Raw genomic sequence first — 25232 nt, forward strand, 5'->3', positions numbered from 1 at the left:
TGAGGGGCAAGATTCTGCTCCCTCTTTCCCCATCTTGCCTCCAATGACCAGTTCTCCACCCCAAACCTTTTGCCTCTGGAACAGGCAACTGAGCTGCCTTAAGGAATGAGTCAGGAAGTGTTTGGGTGGGTGGGTGTAGCACACACTGGCCCAGAACTGCAGAGTGGCCCGCATTCCCTTCTGGGCAACTTTCTGAATGCTACATGCCCACAGTGGGTGGGGCCAGGGGCAAAGGTGTGCAGAGGGACAAATGTAAAACTTTGCCTCTTGTACACCACGGTTTTCTACGCACGCTCACACTCCTCCCTGCTCTCCGCCGAGCAAGTACAGTGGTGCCCTGCAAGACGAATGCCTCGCTAAACGAAAAACCCGCAAGACGAAAGGGTTTTCCGATTTTTAGCGGCTTCGCAAGACGAATTTCCCTATGGGCTTGCTTCGCAAGACGAAAGCCCATAGGGAAATCTCCGGGGACAGCGGGGAAGCGCAGCGCGCCTTCTCCTCTGTTTCCGGACCTGTCCTGAAGGCTTGCGGTGGGAGGAAGGTTTTCCTCCCCACCGCCAACATTCAGAACAGCATTCTGAATGTTGGCGGTGGGGAGGAAAGCCCTCCTCCCACCGCAAGCCTTCAGGACAGGCTGCTATCCGCAGCTTGGGGAGCCCTGCGGGGAACTCCTGCAGGGCTCCCCAAGCTGCGGATGTCTGCCCCGTGCGAGGGGCGCTCTGCTTCAGAGCGCCCCTCGCGCCGGGCAGCAGGCTGCTATCCGCAGCCTAGGCAGCCCTGCGGAAACTCTTCTGAAGGCTGGAGGCGGGAGAAGGGCTTTTCTTCCCACGGCCAGCCTTCAGAAGGCTGTTCTGAAGGCTGGCAGTGGGGAGAAAAGTCCTTCTCCCCCCGCCAGCCTTCAGAAGAGGTCCAGGGACAGACTGTTCCCGGACCTGGTCTGAAGGCGGTCTCCATAGGAACGCATTAATTGATTTTCAATGCATTCCTATGGGAAACCGTGCTTCGCAAGACGAAAAACTCGCAAGAAGAAAAAACTTGCGGAACGAATTAATTTCGTCTTGCGAGGCACCACTGTAAGAGGCATGGTCAGAGTTCAAGGACACAGTTCAGCAAGGCAGAAACACTCAGGGTCCAGACAGGGTGCTGAGGGCCAGACCATAGCTGTCAACTTTCAGATTTGAAAATAAGGGATCAGCAGCCTCGAAAATAAGGGATCAGCAGCCTCACCTGTCCCGGGGACAGTCTACAGGATATCTAACAATCCGGGAGAGCAGCGGGAAGCGGCGCTGGAATTTCCCACAAAAAAAGGGAATGTTGACAGCTATGGGCCAGACAGAGAGGGCCTGGGTTCCCCCACTGACCCTTCCTTAAAGTGACAAGTGCCTGTCACTTCTCCCCTACCTCCACTTCTGGTAAGATTAGGGCTTCCCCCTCACCTGGCCAGTGTGCTCCGTTTCATCCTTGTTGATGAGATACATGAGGAAGAACCTGTAGAGGGAAGAGAGGCAGAAAGCAATGAGGTCAAAGGCGGAGCTACAGAGGTCTTCATCCAGCCTTTTCTCAACCTTGGGTCCCCAGATATAGTTGGACTACAAATCCCACCATCCCTTGCTGCCAGGACCAGTGGCAAGGGACGATGGGAGTTGTAGTCCAACAATATCGGAGGATCCCGGTTGGAGAAAGGCTGCCTTTAGTCCATTGCTTTGGGGAAGTGGCAGGCCCTGTGCTAGGAAAAGAGCCCCCCCAAATCTCTCTGTCCTTCCATGCCAGGAATGCAGGTTGAGGAAAATCTTGGCTCCCAGCTAAGAGATCGGCAGCCCCTTCGCCACGCTTGCAGCTGCAGCGCCTGGGGAATGCGAAGTGTTTCCGGAGAGGCTGATTCATGGCTGATAAGGGTTGCTGTCTGCATGCAAGACTTTTCTTGACCAGCACAGAGAAGGGGATGTTGGCGGAAGGGTAATTTGCCAGTACGCTTCCTGTGCTCCCAGCTGCAGCTTCCCTCACCCCCTGCATGGGCAGCTCCTGGGTGGCGTGACACCCGTCCCCATTCTGCTTGCCAAACAGACATTCCTGGTTCTTCCCATGCGCGTTGTGCAAGTTCACGCAGGCGTAGCCATCACTAGATGGGTGCAACGTCAAGGGATGTGTTGCACATACGAAATACCTGTGGCAGGTGGCTTCTGTACCATCTCAAGCGCAACTCTTTTCTTTCTTTCTCTCCCTCTCTCTCTCTCTCTCTCTCTCTCTCTCTCTCTCTGGCATTCCATGAGACACACCTGCATGTGTGAATTCGCCCTTTAAAAAACAGCCCCCAGCCCCCCATGCTTATCACATTATGCCTGTCAAGGAGAACCAGAACTGCAGCTACTGAGCTTGGAGGGGCCTCTGACTAGGGAGGCAAGAAGGCTTCATCCTCCATTGCACCCTGTGCGTGTCAGCTGTAGCAAAACGTCCACTGAAGTTTATCTTCTGCCAAAAACTATGTTATTTATCTTGTGGTGAAATTAGGTACCGTAATTTGTGAAACTGAAATAATAACTTGTGTTGCAATTGTGGAAGATAACTATGCATGACTGCTAGTTTGTGCATAAAGGGGTAAAGGACCATAGAATTGTATCGCTAGATAGAATCAGCTAGGTCAAATCCCTTCACCTCCAGAGAGGGAGGAAGTGAAACTTTTCTACTCTCTCCCTCCCTCCCTTGAATTGAAAAGGATGTATGTGAGCTTGCTACCCAAGAATATTCTGCCTGTGTTTCTTCTTGCGGCTGCATGGAACGATGCATGTATCAGACCTATGAATTTGTAAGTAAAGCATTTAAAACTTACTTAGCAGTATGTGGTCTGTTCCATGTGAAAGGGATAGAAAGAGGGGAACGTTGCAAATGGGACAAGAAAGGTCTAACAACTTATATTCCTACCACTTCTCTGTGCTGCTTATATTTGTGAGTTGAATACTCTGCTCCTGGGGCTCCCTGCATTTTGAATGCAGGCCCCCAGCTAATTCTTTTAGCTGTTCCCCCACACTTGTGTCCACAGGGATTTATATTTTCTCCACAGTTATTCCATTCCATTAATTACAATGCGTAGGATACTCAACACAAACAGGGCACGGGAAATGCAACCGATTGCACAATGTTTGTGGATCGAAGGCAACAACAACTAGCTCAATGTCTGTTCTGGACGTGGGATGAATCAGTGAACATCAAAGATGATTTCCCCTCCCGCTTCCAGTTTGGTTGGAATCCCCTGAAAAATCCCCGCTTCCCCAGCCAGCTGCTTACATGTAATTTGCCAAGTTGTGCTCCTCCAGCGTGTGGGTCTCAAAGCCGTGCGGCGTCGTGTCAAAATAGTCACTGCCGATTCCACAAATGAAACATTTGGTCTGCCAGGATGGAAGCAACAGAGTGAGAAGACAGTGAAGGCGAAGAGGAGCTAGGGTCCAGTCTCTCCACAATGGGTCAAGCCAACCCCAACCCCGACTGCAGCCATAGAATCACAGAATCCGAGAGTTGGAAGGGATCCTGAGGGTCCTGTAGCCCAACCCCCTGCACTCCAGGAATGTGCAACTTTCCCTTACGGGGATCAAACGTGTCACCTTGGTGCTATCAGCACCATGCTCTGACCCGGGGTGGCCAACTCTCTCTCTTTTTTTTATAAGATATTTATTAGAATTTTCCATTTTATACAAACAAAGAAAAATTAAAAAGAAAAAATAATAAAAACACATAAAGTTCATAACTTATTTTTCAATAACATATTTCCTTGACCTCCTCATGCCTCCCCTTCTTGTATTCCAGTTCAAATTGTTTATCCAGCAAATCCTTATCTCCTAGCATTACAATTAAACCCCTTATTTTCTATCCATCTTCTTAAATTATTATAGCTTAAACTCTTACTTATATACAAAGAAAAAAAGGACCATTTTTTCATATTCTTGTGTTCAGGGTGGCCAACTCTCAAGAGACTGCGATCTACTTTCAGAATTAAAAACTGGCAGTGATCTACCCCAGTTCTTTTTGGGTTCAGCTCAAAGTTGTTGAGTTTTTTTTAAGGAGAATAGCCCCGTTTTTTAAGGGGTTAAAAAAAGGCTTTTTGAGGGGGGGAAGTTCCATTTTTGGGGAACAAAGGCAAGGGACAAAGGGGCAAAGCCACTCACAAAAAGATCACTATGGATCAAAACAGCAGCGCAGAGGGAGCTCCGTATACCCTTCCAGAGATCATGCAACAGGGCGGGGCGAGGGGGCGGGGCAGGACTCAGTTTTAGCCACACTAAGGAAAGGGAGCCAGAGATCGACTGTGATCTACCAAAACCTCGTGGGGATCTACTAGTAGATCGCGATCCACCTGTTGGAGATCCCTGCTCTAACCCATGGGTAGGCAAACTAAGGCCCGGGGCTGGATCCAGCCCAATCGCCTTCTAAATCTGGCCTGCGGATGGTCAGTGTGTTTTTACACGAGTAAAATGCGTCTTTTTATTTACAATGCATCTCTGGGTTATTTGTGGGGCCTGCCTGGTGTTTTTACATGAGTAGAATGTGTGCTTTTCTTTAAAACGCATCTCTGGGTTATTTGTGGGGCATAGGAATTCGTTCATTATTATTTTTCAAAATATAGTCCGGCCCCCCACAAGGTCTGAGGGACGGTGGACCAGCCCATGGCTTAAAAAGGTTGCTGACCCCTGCTCTAACCAGCTGAGCTGTCCTTCTATGTTTCCATGCATCAAATCCCTCCCTCCCGCAGTGTGAAGATTATCAGAAGTCCCCAGAGTTGACTATGTCTGTGTTCCCTCCCAGGGAATGCCTCATGACTCTCATTTTCACCTGTTGCTAAAAAGAAAAGGCATTTTACTTTTGGAGATATATGCAGTTTATATACTTAGGTAAAGTATATTTACGCCATGGCTGTTTTGCGTGGATTCCCCAGTCCCCACAAAATACCTGGTCATGGGCCAGGGAGTCTCCCCGACAGACAACCTTATCTGTGATAACTTTCTGATCGAAGTCACTGGCTCGCCCGCCCCCCCCCCCCGCCTATGGCTGGGAATGGAGGAGAGGAAGAAGGAGACCAGCTTACCTCCATGTCTTCTTTCACCTGCTCCTGCTGGTCTCTCAGCTCCCCAAAGGCATCAATGATCAAACCTGGTGGACAGGAGGTCAGAAAGGTAGGTAGACAGAGTTCAGGACCCCTGGCGCAGACTCCGCCCCACACCCCCATGGGACATAATAACCATGAACCACACGGGACCTACCTTGGATGATGGCCAGCAGGATGACGATGACAAAGAAGAAGAAGGTGATGTCGAAGATGACGCGGTAAAGCTCGTACTCGTCACCTGCCGGGTCCTCGATCTCGTCACCGATGCCCCCGCCAGCACGCACCCCCACGTACATGTGAAACAGGTAACACTGTGGAGGAGAGGAGGAAAGAGGGAGGGAGAGGCTCAGGGGGCGATGCATACACAAGGCTTCTTTGGCATCATTTCTTTCACATATAATGTTTTATTAAATTTTCTGTTTTACAATTTACTCATTTAAACATCCTTAAAACACCCTTCTTCTCTTTCCATGGCTCATTTTACATATCATAAATCCTTGCATATTTTACAGAAACTATACCATTCAGCACTCCATTATAACATCCATCATAACTTATTCACACGGTTGAATTTATCTTAATGCTGCCAGCGTTTTCAGTCGTACACTGTTATTTCCCATATATTTCATAAACGTTTTCCAATCTTCTCTAAACCTATGTTCTTCTTGTTCTCTTATTCTCTATGTTAAGTCTGCAAGCTGCGCATATTCTGTCAACTTAAGCTGCCACACTTCTTTGGCTGGGACCTCGCTCGTTTTCCATTTTGGGGCTAACAGAAAATGGGCTGCAGTAGTGGCATACATAAATAACCTTTTTTTGACACCTGGGGATTTCAGTCTGAATTATCCCCAACAGAAAGGACTCTGGGTTTTTTTAGAAAGTACTTTTAAACATTTCCCCTCCCCCCAATTCATTATGGATCATTTCCCAATACTCTTTTACCCTTTTACAAGTCCACCACATATGAAAGAACGTTCCCTAAGAGGCAGCATTTCTGACCGTGTCACCTTGGCCACGTGGAAAACTATCTTACATTTTCCTCTCTGCTGGGTACTAATGGAGGAATCGTCCTATATGAATCCGCCCCCTCCCGATCTGGCATTTCCAGAAAGACTTGAACCCCCAGGATCTGTTTCCTAAACATTAAGAACTGGTCCCTCCCCACTTGGGGACAGTGGCAGTCTGACGTTCACCCCGTGGACACCGAGACGCTCTTCGCACCCTCCGCTTGAAGAAGAAGAGTTTGGATTTGATACCCCGCTTTATCACTACCCTAAGGAGTCTCAAAGCGGCTAACATTCTCCTTTCCCTTCCTCCCCCACAACAAACATTCTGTGAGATGACTGAGGCTGAGAGACTTCAGAGAAGTGTGACTGGCCCAAGGTCACCCAGCAGCTGCATGTGGAGGAGCGGAGACGCGAACCCGGTTCACCAGATTACGAGTCCACCGCTCTTAACCACTACACCACACCAACTCCCTTGAGCTTCCCTGCACATTCCTGCCCTCCCAAATTTCGCCGGCTTTAGGAACAAGTTGGCGGCGTCTGTTGGGCGCTGTAGTCCAAAACAGTCAAAATGGTTCTCCTGTTGTTTCAGCAGCCTGCCACACCTTCTTGACCAGAAGTGATGGCAGAGCCCAGGGAACGTGGGTGGTCAGCGTAGGAAGCAAAGCCGCTTTCCAACAGATTTAAGCCCTGGGGGGGGGGGGGAACAAAGCCAAAAAAACACGGGGAGCCTCTGTCCTTGTCTTACCGTCATCATGTCGTCACATTTCATGTCAGGTTCATCTTCGTCCTCGCTCTTGTTGTAGAACTTGCGGAAAAAGTTGAAGGCGACCACGGTGTAGAGGTAGACGACCACCGCCAGGAGCCCCACCGTCATTAGCAGCTGGGGGGGGGGGAGAGGTCACACGTGTGAGAGGAGGTCCATTATCACGCAGCAAATGATGTCCCAGATGTCATACTGGTTGGACACAGAGGAGTGGTGGGAGGAACCAGATGGGGGACCCCCAAGGGAAGAAGGCTCAGAGCCCAGGGAGTGGCGGTGGGGCAAGGATGAGTGGTCAGAGGGAGCAGACTGGGAGGAGGAGGTGTCGGAAGCGGAAGAGGTAACAGGGCTTAGTGAGCGGGAAGAGGCGGTGGCAGAGAGCAGTCCAGAAGTAGAGGCAGAAACAGAGGCTGGAGAGGAGGGAGGGGGAAGAAGCAGAGATGGGTCAGGCTGGTGAGGAAGCCAGGAGGTCCTCTCCTCCTCCTGCAACCAGCTCCCTTCTCCCGGTCTCCCAGAACCAGGAGAGGCATGAAGTGGGAGGAGCAAAGGCAGGTACACAGGTGCAGTCTCAGATTGCTTGGGAAGGACTCAGGTGAGGAGAAAACTTAGGCAGCTGTGGGGAGGGCGGGGACTTTCAGTCTTAATTGTCGTGTAATCAGCTTTTCCAGATGTGAAAGCCTAATTTTGGAATTACACAGTATATAAATAAATAGCAGTGAGGAAGGTGAAGGTGTGCATACCATGAGCCAGGGTGGCCCCCCCATTTGATCTGAGCACCCCACAGCCCCACTACCTGTTTGCCGTTGTGGGTGACGGATGAGAGGATGGTCCTTAGGGTCTTGACGCCCATGGCAATGTCCAGGAGGTGGGAGGCGAAGAAGAAGTTGTTGTAGTGGCCGAGAACGGACATCACCATGTACCAGAAGAGGTACAGGAAGGACTGCAGGGGGGAGAGACATGCATGGGTTGTGACAGAGGCAGGATGGAGAGCGAGGGCACAGCGGGACGCCCATGTTGAGGGAAAGGGATGGAAGGTTTTGATGCCGTCCTCTCAGCTTAGCAGATGCAGGGCTGCAGCAGCAGATGGCTCCCAGCCCAGGGGCCACCCCTACTCCATTGCTAGTTCATGAGGCAAAAGAGGAGCACGGGTGAGTAGCATCCACTAAGAATAGGGCCTGGAAGGATGCGGCACTGAAGGTGGGATTTGACCTGTGTTCTCCTAAATTGCTAATCTCTGACCTGAAAACCTACCACTGACCTGGACTTTACTTGGTCGGATGCGGGGTATTGTTTTTGTTCATTACAATGGTACGCATTTTTGTGTTTTTCTATTGTAAACTGCCCTGTGATCTTCGGATGAAGGATCATAAACAAACAAACAAACGGTCGATCCTGCCCAGCCAAATACATGTGCAGAACTCCACAACATCAGTATCTGAGTCAACTAGATAATTCATTAGTTTTATTCTGATTCAGTTATTCTGGTTTTCAAGCAATTTAGACATCTGGGCACTTTTTGTTTCTACAGAAAGAAATGGGCAGTAGGCGCAGGGGCGGAGGAAGGGGGTGCGTTGGGCGCGGGTCGCCCCGGGTGTCACCACTGAAGGGAGTGACAAAACGGCAGGCAGCGCTCACCGCGAGGCCTGCAATGCGCCCGAGCCACGTGTCTCTCCTGGCTGGGAGTGACGCACTGGCTTGGGCGCCCACAGGCTACGTGTGGCCCCAAACGGTCCACCCGTCGCCTCCCCCTCAGCTGTAGGGCTGACTTGCCCCGACTTGCCCCGACCCTGCGGGTGGCTGGCCACACCCCCCACAGGCGGCTGGCCACACCCCTGGGCGCAGGGCATGCACGCCACCCCAGACACCCAATCGGCTTGCTCCGCTGCTGAGTAGATGAGCACAGGATAGAGAGGCGTATGTAGCCTTTTCATTGCAAGTATGAGGTCTAGAATCTCTGCTTCTGTCTTTTTAGGTGAGAACTAGGATTCTCTGGTGGGACGCGGGTGGCACTGTGGGTTAAACCACAGAGCCTAGGACTTGCCGATTGGAAGGTCGGCAGTTCGAATCCCCGTGACGGGGTGAGCTCCCCTTGTTCGGTCCCAGCTCCTGCCCATCTAGCAGTTCAAAAACACACCAGTACAAGTAGATAAATAGGTACCACTCTGGCGGGAAGGTAAACAGCGTTTCCATGCACTGCTCTGGTTCGCCAGAAGCGGCTTCGTCATGCTGACCACATGACCCGGAAGCTGTACACCGGCTCCCTCAGCCAATAAAGCGAGATGAGAGCCACAACCCCAGAGTCGGCCACGACTGGAGCTAATGGTCAGGGGTCCCCTTTACCTTTACCTATGATTCTCTGGGCACTGAATTATGTTGAACTATCATAGAAAACATGTAGAGATAGGGAATTCCCCTAGCAGGCGATGCCCTCGCATCTCCCCCAGCTTACAGTGGGGATTGTGCTGGTCTGAATGGCCTCCCCCCCTTTAGCCAGTGTTTGCCAGGCTGTGGCACCAATTGGCATAAATATTGAACAGTTGAACCTCCTGCCCCCCAGACCTCTAACTGCATCTTCTCACTCACGTTGTCAGTGAAGATCACTCCGAATTTCCAGACCTTGTACTTGATGTCAATAGAGGTAATCCTAGCAGAAGAGAAAGGGAGGATAAGGAGGAATGCAAGTGTGCATGTAAATTCATACATTCTGTTTTGCTACGTGCATCCCAAAGGGCCTGTCCACATTTCCCCTTGTCCCCCGCTTAGGAAGTATAGGCCCAAGCAGCTTCGCCTTTGCCCCACTGCCAGCTCTGCCCATCCTCCTCACCATGTTATGAGAGACGTGTCTGGCTCAGTTTTTTTCTCGTTCTGCGCTGTGATTTCCAGACTGGCCAGATCTATTCCCAGCAGTTCTGCAATTCTCTCTCGCCCGTAGATGTCACCGTATTTGTTTAGTACCTGGAGGATGGGGGGAAATGTGGTTAAGAAAAGATGGGCTCTCCATCTTGTTAACCACCCCTGCCTTAGATCAGGAGAGCCCAAGGCCTTTGTTTCCCTAGCCTAGACAATGGTGGAAGATCTCACCTTTCTCTTGATGAATTTGTCCCAGTAGTTGCTTGGGAATGACCTGGCAAGGGGAGAGAAGATGGGGGGGGGGACCCATTAAGAATACCATTCATTCCTCCTGCTCCGATGAAGGCTCCCTGACCTGCCAGGGCCATTTCTCTCCCTCCCTCCCACCGCAAAACCCACTTCTCCCCAAAAGACCTTCCACCTGATCCTCTTCACTCAGCCAATCTTCTTCCCCTCCCCACTGTTTAACTGGCAACCCTGGACCTTCCTCCTTGCTCATCAGAATCACGTCTGTTTAGTACAGACTCTCAGCCTTCCAACCTGCTGCGTCCGCTCAAAGGCCTGCTCAACCCAGCTTTCTGCTTCTGTGAGTGGTCAGCTTAAGTAGGAAGCTCTCAAGCATGGGTGCAAGGGCTGGCTTTCCCCTGCTCTTATCCACAGCGCCCTCTCCGAACAAGGAGCCTTCCTTTTCGCTATCATGGCATAAGAGCCATCAACAGGCAATATCCCTCCACGAGTTTTTGCCTGGCCCCTTTTCTCCTCTGCAAACGTGTTTGGCCACCGCCGCATCTTGTGATGGCAAATAAATGAATGAATAAATAAATATTTTATTATTTATACCCTCCCCATCTGGCTGGGTTTCCTCAGCCACTCTGGGCATCTCTCAACAGAATATTAAAAGCACAATAAAACATCAAACATTAAAAACTTCCCTAAACAGGGCTGCCTTCAGATGTCTTCTAAAAGTCAGGTAGTTATTTACAGTGGTACCTCGGGTTACATACGCTTCAGGTTACAGACTCCGCTAACCCAGAAATAGCACCTCGGGTTAAGAACTTTGCTTCAGGATGAGAACAGAAATCGTGCAGCGGTGGCGCGGCAGCAGCAGGAGGCCCCATTAGCTAAAGTGGTGCTTCAGGTTAAGAACAGTTTCAGGTTAAGAACGGACCTCCGGAACGAATTAAGTACTTAACCCAAGGTACCACTGTATTTCCTTGACGTTTGACGGAAAGGCATTCCACAGGCAGGGTGCCACCACCGAGAAGGCCCTCTGCCTGGTTCCTTGTAACCTCACTTCTCGCAGGGAGGGAACTGCCAGAAGGCCCTCGGAGCTGGACCTCAGTGTCCGAGCTGAATGACAGGTGCACTGTGCCAAGCGGAGCTGGCCTGTCCTGAACCTCCCTGCCAGTTGGTTTTGCCCTATTGCCCTGAGGAGGATTTAGCCCAGCTGCACTCTGGGAAGCCCTCTCCCCTCTTTCTGAACCTTGAGGAGGCGGGGCTGTTGCCCAGAGGGGGAGGAGCCGCCGCTTAGCCCCTCCCCTCCCCCCAGATGGACTCACGGAGCATTGAGCACCAGGCGGTCCCACTGTCCCTTGATGTCGTCGTCCTCCGGCTGCTCCGTGATGTAGAGGCCGTCAAACTCCAGCTTCCGCGCCAGCTCCTTCTCGCGCTTGAAGATGACCAGCGGTACCTTCAGGCAGTTGTAGCCGATGATGCAGAGGAAGGCCACCAGCGTGTGGAAGATGGCCAGGAACTGCAAGGCTGGCTGCATGTAGCCCGTGCTCTCCTCCAGGAAGAAGTAGACCACGCTGTCTTCGTCGTCCTCATCCCCGTTGCCGTTCCCGTCCCCGCCGTCATCGTCCCCGCCACCAAAGCCAGAGCCGCCTCCAGAGCCAGACTCCAGATCCCCATCGAACCCGGAGCCCTCAAACTCCTCCTCACCAGGAGGGGTGTCGGAAACCTGGGAATGGCAAGAGAGGAGGAGGAGGAGGGTGGGGTGGAAAGTTGCGACCCTCGAGCCGGGAAGGTCTCAGGCTTACAGCTTAGCCACCAGGTCAGGGCTGAGGGACCTTTCTTCAGCCTGAAGGTCATGTTCCCTTCTGGGTCCACCTTCCAGTGGCGGGCAGGGTCAGAGGCAAAAGTTGGTGGAGCAAAGGATGCGAGCTTTGCCTTCATGTGACAGGCTAGTTTCTGCCCACATTGTCAAATGCCCCTCTCTGGCACTGTGATGGCCTGGGATTCAGACTCGGATGCTGAACCTGAGGGATCCCAGCCTGCACAGGATTCCCTGCCTCCAGAACCAGCTGAGCCGGGGCTGGGGCATGAGCCTGAAGGGTCCTCACCTGTGCTGGATCCTCAGGTGCAGACACCAGCTGAGTCTGCTCTGGCTCCTGAGGTGATGGAGGACCCATTGCCCGCAGGTGCTCCACTCTCAGCCCCGTCAGAGGAAGCTGGGGTTGCCTCTGGGTCCGGTAACCCTCAAGCCTCTCCTGAGCTGCAGAGGCTCAGGGCAGAGAGGCGGAGGGAACTAAGTTCCCGCAGGAGGAGTGCTCGCCTCCAGGCCAGGAGAGGCGAGTCACCAGAGGATCGGGGCCGCCCTATGCCTCGGGGCAGATAAAAGCCGGCCAGCTCCAGTCCCAAGTTGCGGGAGCAACATTGTTGGTAGCCAGTTCCTGCCTGAACCCTGTCCTGCTTTCCTGCCTGAGCTCCTGACCCACCCTGGCTCCCTGCTTGTATGCCTGTTCCTGACTTCACCCGACTCCCTGCCCTGCACCCAGCTTCAGCTACTACGGGCAGCCTCCACGTGCACCTTTGACCACGGACCGGACTTGGACCTCGCCTCTCGGGTAACCCATGGGACCAGCACAGGCACCCAGGCAAGGGGCAAAAGCTGATTCCAAGGACACGATCCAGCGGGGGGGGGGAGGACTTGGGTTGCAAAGCAGGGCCAGAGAGGGGTGTGGGATGGGGAATGTGCCAAGGGCGAGAGAGAGAGAGAGCTCTGTGGGGGACACATTTGCCCTGCAGGTCTGAGGGTCCCTACCCTGGCAAGAGTTCTTCGTTTCCAACCATATGCCCTCCCACAAGCTGTGCCCAGTTGTTTTGGCTCCCAGGATGCTGTGTTACTGTTGTGGTGGCTATTAACATTCATTATGCACCATTCACCTTCGGGGAAGGTTGCCACTATTTAAGATACGGCATAAAAAACTTACAGTGGGGGGGGGGAATATGTCATTGCGCACAACCTGCTTTCTCCCATTTGTGCACTTCCCAAACTGCAGCATGGATCTCGTCCTCTGGCATGCATTAACTTGTCAGACTTTGATTCTCCTCTTGAATCTGTCCTCTCCCCGCCGCACCCACCATCCCTACTCCAGGGTGCCCCATCTCTCCCTCAGCAGATCTCCCGACCTACTTACCTTATAGAAGAGCAAAATGAAGTTGATAGCAAAGGCCAAGAAGAGGGCGAGGAAGCGGAGATTGTAGAAATTCCTGGACAGGTAATTCTGCAAAGAGGGTGGATAAGAGGAGAAGAACAATGTGAGGGTGCATGTCCTTAGGAACATCGGGAAAGCCCTGCTGGACCAGGCCAGAGGGCCACGAAGACCTCCCCAAGCAGCTGGTAGTCAGAGGCAGACTGACTGCGGAAGCAGAAGAACATCCCCGTGCCTAGCAACCATGGACAGTCTCCATTAATTGGTCCAACTGCCCTTTAAAGACATTCAAGTTGATGGCCATTGCCATATGGTTGTGGGAGGAGATTCCATAGTTCAACTCTGCAGTGGGTGAAAAACCGCCTCCTTTGTGGCGCTGTGGGTTAAACCACAGAGCCTAGGGCTTGCCAATCAGAAGGTCGGCGGTTCAAATCCCCATGGCGGGGTGAGCTCCCGTTGCTCGGTCCCTGCTCCTGCCAACCTAGCAGTTTGAAAGCACGTCAAGTGCAAGTAGATGAATAGGTACCGCTCCAGCGGGAAGGTAAACGGCGTTTCCGTGCGCTGCTCTGGTTTGCCAGAAGCAGCTTAGTCATGCTGGCCACATAACCCTGAAGCTGTACGCCGGCTCCCTCGGCCAGTAAAGTGAGATGAGAGCCACAATCCCAGTGTCATCCGCAACTGGACCTAATGGTCAGGGGTCCCTTTACCTTCGTCTGTCTCCCATGGTTCAGCTCCAATGGATGGTCCCACCGGGTTCTAGCATTATGACACGGGGAGGAAAATGCCCCCCCCCACCTGCTTTCTCTACACGATGCATAATTCGGAAACGTGGAGCCCAAATGTCTCTGGTCATCTCCCTTACCAGGAACTTTGTCCTCTGGATCTCCAGCTCGTTCCAAAACTCCGAGCCTCCTTCCTCCGCCTGCTTCTTGTCCCTCTGGGCCACCTTCTTCTTCTGCTTGGCTGGTGGCTCCTCCTCCTCTTTGGGCTTCTCCTCCTCCTCTTCCTTCTCCTCCTCCTTCTTCTCTTCTTCCTCCTCCTTTGCTGCCTTCTCCCCATTTTCAGCACTGGGAGGGACAAGCGGGGAAGTGGAGAGAAAACTTGAAAGACACAACCACCTTTGCCACCCTGTATTTGAACCCTGTATTCGAACCCCTCTCCAGCTGAAATGGCCCATATACCATTGGAAGCCAATGTGTCGCCCCCCTCAATGTTGTTGTTCTTCAACTCCCATCAGCCCCATCTACATGGCCAGCAGCAAAGGATGATGGGAGATGGAGTGCAGCAACATCTGGAGTGCACCGTGCTGGTTTCCGTATTTTTGAGACCTTGAGGGATGGCAACTGGCTGCTTTTAAAAGTAAACATAAAGGAGATGATGGAATTCATGGAGATGGCTGATCTCACCGGGAGAATCCGCGACCAGAAAGAAGAGGACTGCCAAGAAGATTGGAAGAAATTTAAAGACTATTTGAATAAATATTCTAATATTAAAGATATGTAACCACTTGAAAGAACCAATCAGGCTTAGGACTAAATTAGACTTAAATGTATAAATAAGAAAATGTACTATAAGAAAGGTAAAGAAATTGGAATATGACTGTAATATTGTTTTATTAAATAATGATATTGGAAACTGCTACATTCAAATTAAGAGGAAATTCAGATGGAGGAGATTAGAGGAAGTCAACTAAAATGTTTGTGAAAATGGATTTTAATTAATTGGTTGAGTTTCTTTTTTTCCTGTTTAGGTATGTTAAGTTTGTTATTCTTTTTTCTTATTTTTCACTTTTTTATTGTGTTGTTGTTGTGTTGTTATGTTGTTGCATATTCTCTTTTTTGTTATGTCTATTGAAAATTAATAAATATTATGGTAAAAAAAATAAAAGTAAACATAAAGGGCTAAGGTTCTCAGGAGCATCTTGCCCCCAGCACCACCCCTCTGGTCCCCCCCGCCCGGCAAGTCCCAGCTTAATCCAGAGTGTGCAATCCACTTTCACCAAGCACGGCACTCACTCAGCTTTCTCTGGTTCCACGGGAGGCTCCTCAATCTTCTCCGGCTCTGCCTCCCCGTCCTCTCCTTCCACCTGGAGAGTCACAAGAAGATGGGTTGGTGAGCGAGTTGGTGCCACAGGACGACTGGGAGCAAAACGAGTTTGTGGGCGTCACGGCTGCTACGCGGGGGGAATTTATTGCATGCCAGCGAGCAGCAGAGACCAAGGGCTATCTCCAGCTAAGTCCTACTTGGAGAAAACCCACTGAAATTAATGGACATAAGTTAGTCAGGTCCATTAATTGCAGTGGCGCTGGAACGCTTCAACAGTTCGACTCCCCCCCCACAAAGGTGCAGTCCTCCATCGCCTCCCAGGACAGATGGATTTCAACTCAGCTTCAAGTAACACTAACTTCAGATCGAACGCCACGTTTGGCATTGGGAAAGAATTCTGTACCTGAAATGCAGAGAAGGGAGCTAAAGCAGAATAACTTGCAATGCAACCTGGATGAAGATGCACGAGTTTGTGAGCAGGGCTGGATTTTTCCTTTTCTTGAAAAAAAGTTACTACTAACAGCATATAGCTGCTAAGGCACAGCAATACCAAACACAAATAATACAAGGTGATCCGAACACCCACTTTTGTTTAAACAAAGAAATGTGGATGGAACTCAGGAGTCCTGAACCCAACCTGCCCTCTCATCCCCGGAGAAAGAACAATATAACTGAACCGCGGAGCTAAAATCCCCACACGATAATGCAAGTTTGGTTGGAGAACTGCATCTCAAAATTCAGGCACGTCCAAATTTCAAAGGATGGCTGAGTTTCAGATGCAACCTTGTTAGGATTTCTCCTCCAAACATGGGGCTTAACCACACTTTCACTAGCCCCACTGCCTTCTCCCAGGGAAAACTGCTCTTTAGTGCTCAACTGAAGTAAACAGCAATTCCGTTGTTCTGATTTATCACTAAAGAGTGGGTTTTCTCTTGAAAGGGAGTGAAGCAAGGGGAAAATCGGTGTGTGTGTGTTATTGGCTTGTTTTGTTTTTGTAATGTATTTTGTGATTTCATTTTGATTCTTTGTTTTAAACCACTCTGAGATAACACATGAAGAGCGGTATACAAATTTAAAAAATAATGATCATCCTGCAGTACTTCTCCTATACAGTGGTACCTCTAGTTACGAACTTAATTCGTTCTGGAGGTCCGTTCTTAACCCGAAACTGTTCTTAACTAGAGGTGTGCTTTCACTAATGGGGCCTCTTGCTGCTGCTGCGCCGCCGGCACACAATTTCTGTTCTCATTCTGGGGCAAAGTTCTCAACTCGAGGTAACTCTTCCAGGTTAGCGGAATTTGTAACCTGAAGCGTTTGTAACCTGAGGCGTTTGTAACTCAAGGTACCACTGTACAGTCATACCTCGGGTTACAGATGCTTCAGGTTGCGTTTTTTCAGGTTACGGACGTGCTGAAACCCGGAAGTACCGGAACGGGTTACTTCCGGGTTTTGGCTGTTGCACATGCGCAGAAGCGCCGAATCGCAACCTGCTCGTGCACAGACGAGCCGCTGCAGGTTGCGAATGCTGCAGGTTGCGAACGTGCATCCTGCATGGATCACGTTCACAACCCGAACGTCCACTGTACTTAATTGCTGACATTACCCCTCGGTTCACTTTAGATCGGGGTAGCCAACATGGCGGTGGTGTTAGACTCCAAATCCCATCACTCACAGGTCCAGTTTCTCCAGGCATCGTACCACCCCACTCTCTGTGCCCTCCCCACCCCCTAAGCCTCATCTCCTCCTAGAGAGACCCTAAGAATGCCCACCACTATTCAGGTACCGCCTGAAGCCCTATACGTACTCCCAGTTTCCTCTTGAGGATGGGCGATCCTTCGGGCGTAGGGGGCTCCACTGGGGTCGTGTCCCCCATATCGCCAAGCCCACCAGGTGCATCAGGAGCTGTGGATCGGAAATGCTCTTTCTTCATGTCGAAGCCCTCCCCGCCTTCAGCAGGCGCGTCCTCCTTGCCGGGCTCCACTATCTCTGCTTCCTCCCCTTCCTCAGCCTCCTGTTCGACTTCCTCAGAAGGGGCCACGTCTCCATGCACCTCGTCCTGCGTTGGGTCGGGCATGCTGGCCAACAGCTCCGTCACCGTGATCTTCTTGGCTTCCTCCACTAGGCCGCCCCCGAAGAGTGTGTTCCAGATGAGGAGGAAGATGCCCCTGGAGATGTTGTAGAAGAAGAGGAGGATGCTCATCAGAATGGTGTAGATGAAGGTGGCCACAGCCACGGCCATCTCCTTGACCGTCATCTGCTTGATCTTGCGGAGCTTCCGGCGGATGTTGCGGTAGGTGAACATGCGGAAGAAGTTCAACACGCTGTCCAAAAACTCCCCGAAGACCGAGGACGATTCTGACGGTGCCGACACCTTCTCGGCTTCCCCACCTTCTGCCCCTTCTCCTTCCTCCTCCTCCTCTTCCTCCTCCTGGCCCTCTTCCTCTGAAATCTGTGCCGCTATCTGCATCTCAAAAATGGTGTCCTCGCAGAAGTTGATGAAGAGCTCCATCTTCTCCGACTCACCCCCCTCGTTGACCACGTCAAAGATGAACTGCCGCTTGGACTCCTTGACCTGGGGCATCTCCCACTGGGCCTTGTTGGTCTCGCTGATCTCAAAGTAGATGCGCTCAATGCGCTTGCTGGCGCCCATGATCTCGATGCGGCCCAAGTAGGGGCTGAAGTAGTTGAGGATGCATTCCGCCAACTCCAGGAAGGTCTTCAGGCGGTTGTCGTGCGGCATGTGCTCCGAGAGGTTGGTCAGCAGCACGGCGATGTTGAAGCCGATATCTTTGGCGGGCTCTTGGAATCGATCGGCAAACTCCTCGTAGTCGATCATCTCATTCTCATCGGCCTCCGAGCAAGAGAGCAGGAACTGGATCTCGGACGGCGTGTACTGCTTTTGGCTATCCATGGCCTTCTGGAAATCCTTCTTGGAGATGAGACCCCGCGGGTCCGTGATGTAGTCTCGGAAGGCGTCCGATGCTACAATGTCCTTCAGCTTCAAGAACATGTCGAAGAACTTGAGAATCATCTCCACGTTACTGGAAGACTCCACCAACATGTCCACCATCTGCCGAGCGATGGTGCCATTCACCACGTTCCCTGGGTAGGCACATAAAAAGTAAGGTTAGATGTGGGAATGAGAAGTGTGTTGCAGGTGGATACACAAGTGATGAGTGGGTGGGTGTTGCACTCATGTAAGCACTGTCAGGTGGATTCAGGGTGATTGAGATATGTGCAACTTATCTCAGCGGGTTGTAGCAGTTTTGCACAAACACACAGGATCCGATGTTCAACCCCCTAGCATCTCCAGGTAGAGCCAGAAAACACCCCTGTCTGCTCAGGGAAGCTGTCATGGAGCCCTGACTGGCTGCCCCTGCCCTGGCTAAGGGGTCTTACCTTCCAGAAGGGACAGCAACATCACCACCATGTCTTTCTGCAGATCCAGCAGCTCCTTCAGAAGCCCAATTTGGCTTGAATCCTGGGCGGGAGGGAGACGTGGGAGATATTAAGTGCTGCGGAACCAGAGACATCTCTTCCCATGTCTTGGAGGCCTCCAGACGCAGATCCCCTTCACCCCCACGCCTCACTTGTATTCTTAAGGCCCGACCTTCCCTGGCCCTGTCACACCTGTTGGCGTCTAACCAGGCAATGGAAACCTGGTCACAACTAGGTGTGGGACAGAAAGGAGGGAGAGGTGGTGGTAGCCCACAGAGACAAAGGAGCGGGTCTCAACTTGGGCCGTGAGCACTGTGGCCCATTCTTCGGGCCCCTCAGACGGTGCCACACCAGGATGACCCCGAGGTCCCAGGGCACGTGGAACCAGAGCCTTAGAGGAGAGACTCAGATATCTGAAGTCAGCTTAGGTACACAGCCGGCCGCAGGGCACTGCCGTCACACTGTGACACATGAGGGGAACACCTTACTCTAATGTGAACATGCTGAGGAGGCCCCAGCCTCTCCTTCTCCTCCTCTGACTGAAGGACCACCCAAGAGCTGTGCCTCTGGAGAGGCAGGGACGCCCTTCTTACCTCAGGGTAGGATTCGCTCCGAAATTGGTCCTCAAGGGCAGCGCAACAAAGAGATAGTTTTGGTGAGGGGCGGAAATATCCCCCAGTGCTGTCTCCCCGCCCACCCCAGCCACTGCACCCCCATTTCCTAGCCTCGCCTGCTTGGGAAGAGGACGCTGGGAGGAAAACACCCCCGGTAAACGTCTTCCATGACACTCGCTCCAGAGACTGGCATCACGGGCATATCTACACCACAAACAAAGAAGACTCTCCCCTGGTGACGAGGCCTCTCAGGTATCTGAAGCCTCTCTGGCAGAACTGCAGTTCCCTGGGAGGGACGGAGGGACGGACTCTGAAACCAGCTTAGGGCTGCGAATCTAGAATCGGGGAGATGAGTACAGAGGCCACGGCGCTCCAGAGGCGCTTCGCCTCTTCGCCCGCAACTCCCGGCCGGCGTCAAGCCGAGAGAAGAGGGCTGGCTGCCAGCTTCGGTCAACGCCAACGCAAACCCTCCCCTTCGCCCTCAACGCCCACGGCATGACAACATGAGCTAGGATGGGGCGTGAGCCAGCAAGCCAAAGCGGTGGCCAACCATGGAGCTCCTGACGACCCCGTTTAATGGTGGTGGCTGGAGGAGGGGTCTGGAGAAGCATGGAGAAGCAGAAAAAAAACAGAAGGGGAGAAAGGAGGGCTGGGGTGATGAGCAAGGGCCAGCTGCCGCAGACCGAGAGGGGAAGGCAGACCAGGCCAGACCACCATATTCCCCTGCACTGAGGCATGATGGGAAAGAGCAACAGACATGTCTATGGCCCTCCTGCATGGATCTACCAGCAAGGGCTGAGGGTTTTCTTAAAGTGTGTGTGTATGTGTGTGTGTGTGTGTGTGTACAGAATTGGGAAGTGAGGTTTCCCAGGCAGAGGTAGAAGTGGGCAGGTATAGGGTGAACTGGAGGGATTCTGAATAATAATAATAATTCTTTTTTTTTTAAAAAAAAATTATACCCTGCCCTCCCCGGCCAGAGCTGGGCTTAGGGCGGCTAATACCAATAAAATCACAGTAAAAAACATAATGGGGGGGGGGGAAGAGAGGGGAGGGGGAACCCAATTTAAAATACAGGTTAAAATGCAATTTAAAATGCAGCCTCATTTTAAAAGTAGCCGATAAATCAAGACCATAAGGGGAGGGAAAAATAAGGGTCAGGCTGAGTCCAAGCCAAAGGCCAGGCGGAACAGCTCTGTCTTGCAGGCCTTGCGGAAAGATGTCAAGCCCTGCAGGGCCCTGGTCTCTTGTGACAGAGCGTTCCACCAAGTCGGGGCCAGTACTGAAAAGGCCCTGGCCCTAGTTGAGACCAACCTAACCACCTTGCGACCTGGGACCTCCAAAGTGTTGTCATTTGTGGACCTTAAGGTCCTCCGCGGGGCATACCAGGAGAGGCAGTCCTGTAGGTACGTGGGTCCTAGGCCGCAGTATTATTTTATTTTCAAAAAAGGCTTCTGTCAGGCACTTTCCCTGCTATTCTGGGTGTGTGCGTTGGGCCTCGCAGGTTAATGCAATGGGAAGGTGTCAGGGTTCTGGCAACGACACCAGCTGCCTTGCAGCGCACCCACCGTGACACCTTGCTAAGGTGTCTACTCTGAAACCACAGGAGTGTCTGTGTGCATGTACATATATGGAGATCAGATTTTCAGCGGTGGGGGCATGGGAGGCAGCAGAATTCTGTTTCATTGCATAGCCTCCCCTCTCCCTGACCAGCAAAACCATATGCCCTTTAAAAATGTGTTTTTCGGAGAGGGTTATTGGGTTGTTTTTGTTCAGATCATGTATTTTGTGGTTTTATATTCTGATTTTATCCTGTGAACCGCCCTGACACCTGCGGGTATAGGGGAGGCATATAAATTTAATTAATAATAATAACATAATTATGCAGAATTGTAAATAAAACAAGTGAAAAGCAAATTACAGACATTTGCATAAATGTGTGAGATAAAAGTATTCAAATATGTTGGATGGAATTATCATATTTTTCTGTCTATAGGACGCCCCCATTTATAATACTCCGATTTAAGAAAATGGGGGGCACATGATCTATCAGTGTATAAGACCCCCCCAAATTTTGGACATTGTTTTTAGGAAAAAGCCCGAGTCTTATACACAGAAAAATACGGTAATTTTCACAGGCTGAAATATCTACGGCAGGGCATGGATTGCCTGGCTGCAGAATCTTAATATCATTTAGCACAATGGTCGCAGAATCTTATCCAAACCATTGTTCACACCTCCTTTGTCATGTGTTCAAAGGAAGGAAAGTCTGGCTTGACCTAGACAGCAGCTGGAGGGAGCAGATGAGGACTTAATCTAAAGGCCTCAGGACCCTTTCGGGTGTTTTTTCTGTGTGTGTGTGTGTGTGTGTGTGTGTGTTACTTAAATTGGTCTGGCCTGTCGAAAGGAGGAGTAGAGAAAAGGAGCCTAGGGAAAAGGAGGAGAAGTGGATGGGAAAGGAGGGAAAAAGAGAAAAAGAAGTGAAAGAGGACAGAAAGAAGGAAAGGAAGGAACCAAGAAGGATGGGTGGGAGGGAAGGAAGGAAGGAGCAGGCAGAGTGAGCAGGGCATGAGATGGCCACATACTACTACATAAAAGGTTCTTACGCCATTTCGAAGTCCTGGGGGTTGGGTCATCTGTCACACATCAGAATAAAAATGTTATTCAGAAACATTTTTAAGAACATTTTTGTATTTTGCCAGGTTTACCATCCAGCACATTCCTTTGTTGCTTGGGGGTCAGAACAGCCTTGCCCTCCCTTCTCTGGGGAAAGGGGGGCATGTGGGGTGGAGGAGAGGGGCAAGGGCAGGGAGGAAAAGGGACACCTGCACATATCTTCATTCTCCCAGTGTGGTGGGGGTGGAATCTGCAGTGGGGAAGGACACTGAGCCTGGGCTTCAACCACTAGATTTCACAACCTCCGCAGCTCCAGGCTCTGGGTCGTACCAGAGCCCTTTCTATTGCGCATTCACGATTATTTCTGCTCTTGGTGGTATCAAGGGGGGCTGTATGCAGACCCGCCTTCAGCATGGCTTGCGCCTGTTTGCACATTGTTCCAGGAAGAGCGGATTTGATAGAATCACCTTCTCAATGCAAACTTAAACTGAATTGCTCGCCCATTCCTAACTGGGACCGGCTGCTGGAAATAGAACTGGACCCCCCCCCTCTTTTTTGAAAAGTCCTAGGTGGATTCTAGTTCAGTGGCAGGGAGAGGTATTCACGACACAGGGCAGGAAAATGTGTGCATCTGTCTGCAAAGGTGTCATAGTGGTATAAAGGAAGGCCAGATGGTGAAATACAAAAATGGTCCTTTTCAGGAGGAGGGATGCTCAAAGCTGTTGCTGAGAGATCAGGAGTGGGAGGGGTGGGGGTGGGGAGAGGCACAGAGCAGGGGAGCCTGGGGTTAGTGCAGAGATTAAAAGGGAGACCGCACCACACGCAACCTCACCTCCCCCATCCACCCCACATCTCACCCTATAGTCATACTTCCTGACAAGGCTCTTTCCTCCTGCTCCATCTTTCCATCCACCTCAAAGGTATGTTGCCAAAAGAATGGGGGCTAGTCCAGACCCCAATGTGGCAGGGAGCCAACCCTCCAGTGCAAATTAACAGAGGCACCGGTAGTCCCATTTGAAGTAAGCAGAGTCTAGCTAGAATTTTTTTTTTAGGAGTTTTACCGCAAAGGTGATGGCAGGTGGGGAGAAAAACTGACTTTCTAAGGAAATGCACCAGACAGCGACACAAATGCAGCCACTTTGCATTCACAGTTTGACTTCCATTTCCCCAAGCCTGGCTATAAAAAATATAGAAAGAGATGGCTTTGTGCACCTAAGCTTGAACTTGGGGTAGGACCAAGCTGGCAAACTTTTGCTACTGGTTAGGAAAGATGGGATACAAAAGCCTGGTTCCTTGATTCAAGAGATGGCCACCGATTTGAGAGTTCAAATCCAAAAGCCAGGCTCCTCTGCTGCCGTTGCGTGGCTTCCAAAGTCAACCGTTTGCCAAGACAATGTGCAGAATCTTAAGTTTCCCCTGCTTAGCCATTGATGTCTGGGGCCTTAGGGCTTGCTCTTTCTTCGAAGCTGGCCAAGAATGGCTGGTTCACAGTTGTGGGGCTTGGCTGTGGAGCAGACCACGTGGCCTTGCATATTTTCCATGTGCTAAGACCCTGTCAGCTCAGGATATTCTTCCTCAACCGCTGCTCATGAACAACCTCCAAGATATTCCCTACCCTCTGCCCCTTGCCAGGGTTCAGACAAAAACTTGCACTTGCTCATTTTCGCTTTTACCTGAGCCAACTTCATCATCATGTGAGCAAAGACATGGAGGAAGCCAATGACAGCGTCCCACAGCCTGCTGTGTGCCAAGCTCTGCTGGTTCCCAGTGCACGGTCCCTGGCGAGGAAGGGGAAAATAATGGAGTGAAGATCTCCAATTTATACCTAGGAATCTGAACATAGGGCTGCTGAAGATGATCTGTGCATGGGGCATTTGTCCTGCTCAGCTCATACACAGCTCAGTGTGGGGTAAATAGTCACATGGGAACCTAAGAAAGGAGGAGCTGTGCACTCCAGAAAAAGATGGAGAGGTGAGGGAGCCGGATAGATGCAGGATACACCATGGGATAGAGGCTCTCCCTGTGTTGACATCCATGAATGAATGAATTTATTATTTCGGTCACAGACCAGTTATAGCCCACATGCAATATCAAGGAAGTCATAAAACACAATAGGGGTACATTTGAATTTGCAATTAGGTGTAACAGGGACAATACAGATATAGCAACAGTTAAAAAATATATAAATTAAAACTTAAAAAGGTAAAGGTACCCCTGCCCGTACGGGCCAGTCGTGTCCGACTCTAGGGTTGTGCGCCCATCTCACTTAAGAGGCCGGGAGCCAGCGCTGTCCGGAGACACTTCCGGGTCACGTGGCCAGCGTGACGAAGCTGCTCTGGTGAGCCAGCACCAGCGCAGCACACGGAAACGCCGTTTACCTTCCCGCTATAAAGCGGTACCTATTTATCTACTTGCACTTAGGGGTGCTTTCGAACTGCTAGGTGGGCAGGAGCTGGGACCGAAAGACGGGAGCTCACCCCGCCGCGGGGATTCGAACCGCCGACCATGCGATCGGCAAGCCCTAGGCGCTGAGGTTTTACCCACAGCGCCACCCGCATCCCTAATTAAAACTTAGTCACTAACATATAACCTAAAATTATCATTTAAGGCCTTAATCATTATGATAGCACAGCTTGTTCCCTACGTTTTATGGCAATCGCACAGAATTTGGCTACCCTTAGCGTGATCTCAGGATCCTCATCCTCTACCAGGGATTTTAGACAAGTTTGGATTCATTTGGAGATTTTTGCATAGCGGGGTAATAAATACTGAGTGTGTATCTCTGTAGAAATGGCAGCATAACAAGGCATGAGAGACAGTTTCTACCTCCATCAAGCCGCAGGGGAAGACTCGTTCCGTGTATGGTTTACCCTTGAATCTGCCCTGCAGTAAGGCAGATGGCAGCACGTTGAATCCATCTTTCTCAAGAGACAATGGAGTGTGCTTCTGGGGGTGAAGTCAAACTGCTGCATTAGCAGCACCAAACTGACCTCCCCAGGACACAAGCCTGGGCACTCTGGATGGAGGTCCTGGGCTGCCCAGACAACAAGACTCCCTCTCAGCCTCAAATATGTGATCCAAAGGAAAGCAGAGAAAGACGTTTGGTACCAGATTGGCTGCAGGAGTTGCTGGAAGGAAGCGTACAAGGCGCCATCCAACCATCTTAGGGACTCCACTCCGGATTTGTGTAGGATCAGAGATTTCCTTCTCAGAGATGGGCTACCTTCCCAGGTAAAAAGGTAAAGGGACCCCTGACCATTAGGTCCAGTCATGACAGACTCTCGGGTTGCGGTGCTCATCTCGCTTTATTGGCCGAGGGAGCCGGCGTACAGCTTCCGGGTCATGTGGCCAGCATGACTAAGCCGCTTCTGGTGA

The 25232-nt window shown here is 51.2% G+C and overlaps 1 protein-coding gene across 11 annotated transcripts in view; it reads right to left on the reverse strand.

Annotated features, from left to right (window-relative positions):
• RYR1 (ryanodine receptor 1) overlaps positions 1-25232 on the reverse strand; it is a 228207-nt gene that overhangs the window by 2899 nt on the left and 200076 nt on the right. For 5 of the 11 annotated variants that reach the window (XM_083626671.1, XM_083626668.1, XM_083626669.1 and 2 more), the window contains 18 exons: positions 23531-23635; positions 21848-21877; positions 19224-19253; positions 18592-18673; positions 16997-18294; positions 15162-15232; positions 14009-14213; positions 13132-13218; positions 11272-11672; positions 9944-9986; positions 9687-9817; positions 9446-9506; positions 7656-7802; positions 6848-6982; positions 5250-5406; positions 5075-5139; positions 3283-3383; positions 1437-1488 (listed from right to left, as the gene is read on the reverse strand). In XM_083626671.1, coding sequence (XP_083482797.1) covers positions 1437-1488; positions 3283-3383; positions 5075-5139; positions 5250-5406; positions 6848-6982; positions 7656-7802; positions 9446-9506; positions 9687-9817; positions 9944-9986; positions 11272-11672; positions 13132-13218; positions 14009-14213; positions 15162-15232; positions 16997-18294; positions 18592-18673; positions 19224-19253; positions 21848-21877; positions 23531-23635 — 3201 coding nt within the window. The remainder of the gene's footprint in view (positions 1-1436; positions 1489-3282; positions 3384-5074; positions 5140-5249; positions 5407-6847; positions 6983-7655; positions 7803-9445; positions 9507-9686; positions 9818-9943; positions 9987-11271; positions 11673-13131; positions 13219-14008; positions 14214-15161; positions 15233-16996; positions 18295-18591; positions 18674-19223; positions 19254-21847; positions 21878-23530; positions 23636-25232) is intronic. The other 6 variants (XM_083626667.1, XM_083626675.1, XM_083626666.1 and 3 more) reach the window with 2 other exon arrangements.

The sequence above is a fragment of the Podarcis filfolensis genome, assembly GCF_964270895.1.
Source record: "Podarcis filfolensis genome assembly, chromosome: 8".
NCBI lineage: Eukaryota > Metazoa > Chordata > Lepidosauria > Squamata > Lacertidae > Podarcis > Podarcis filfolensis.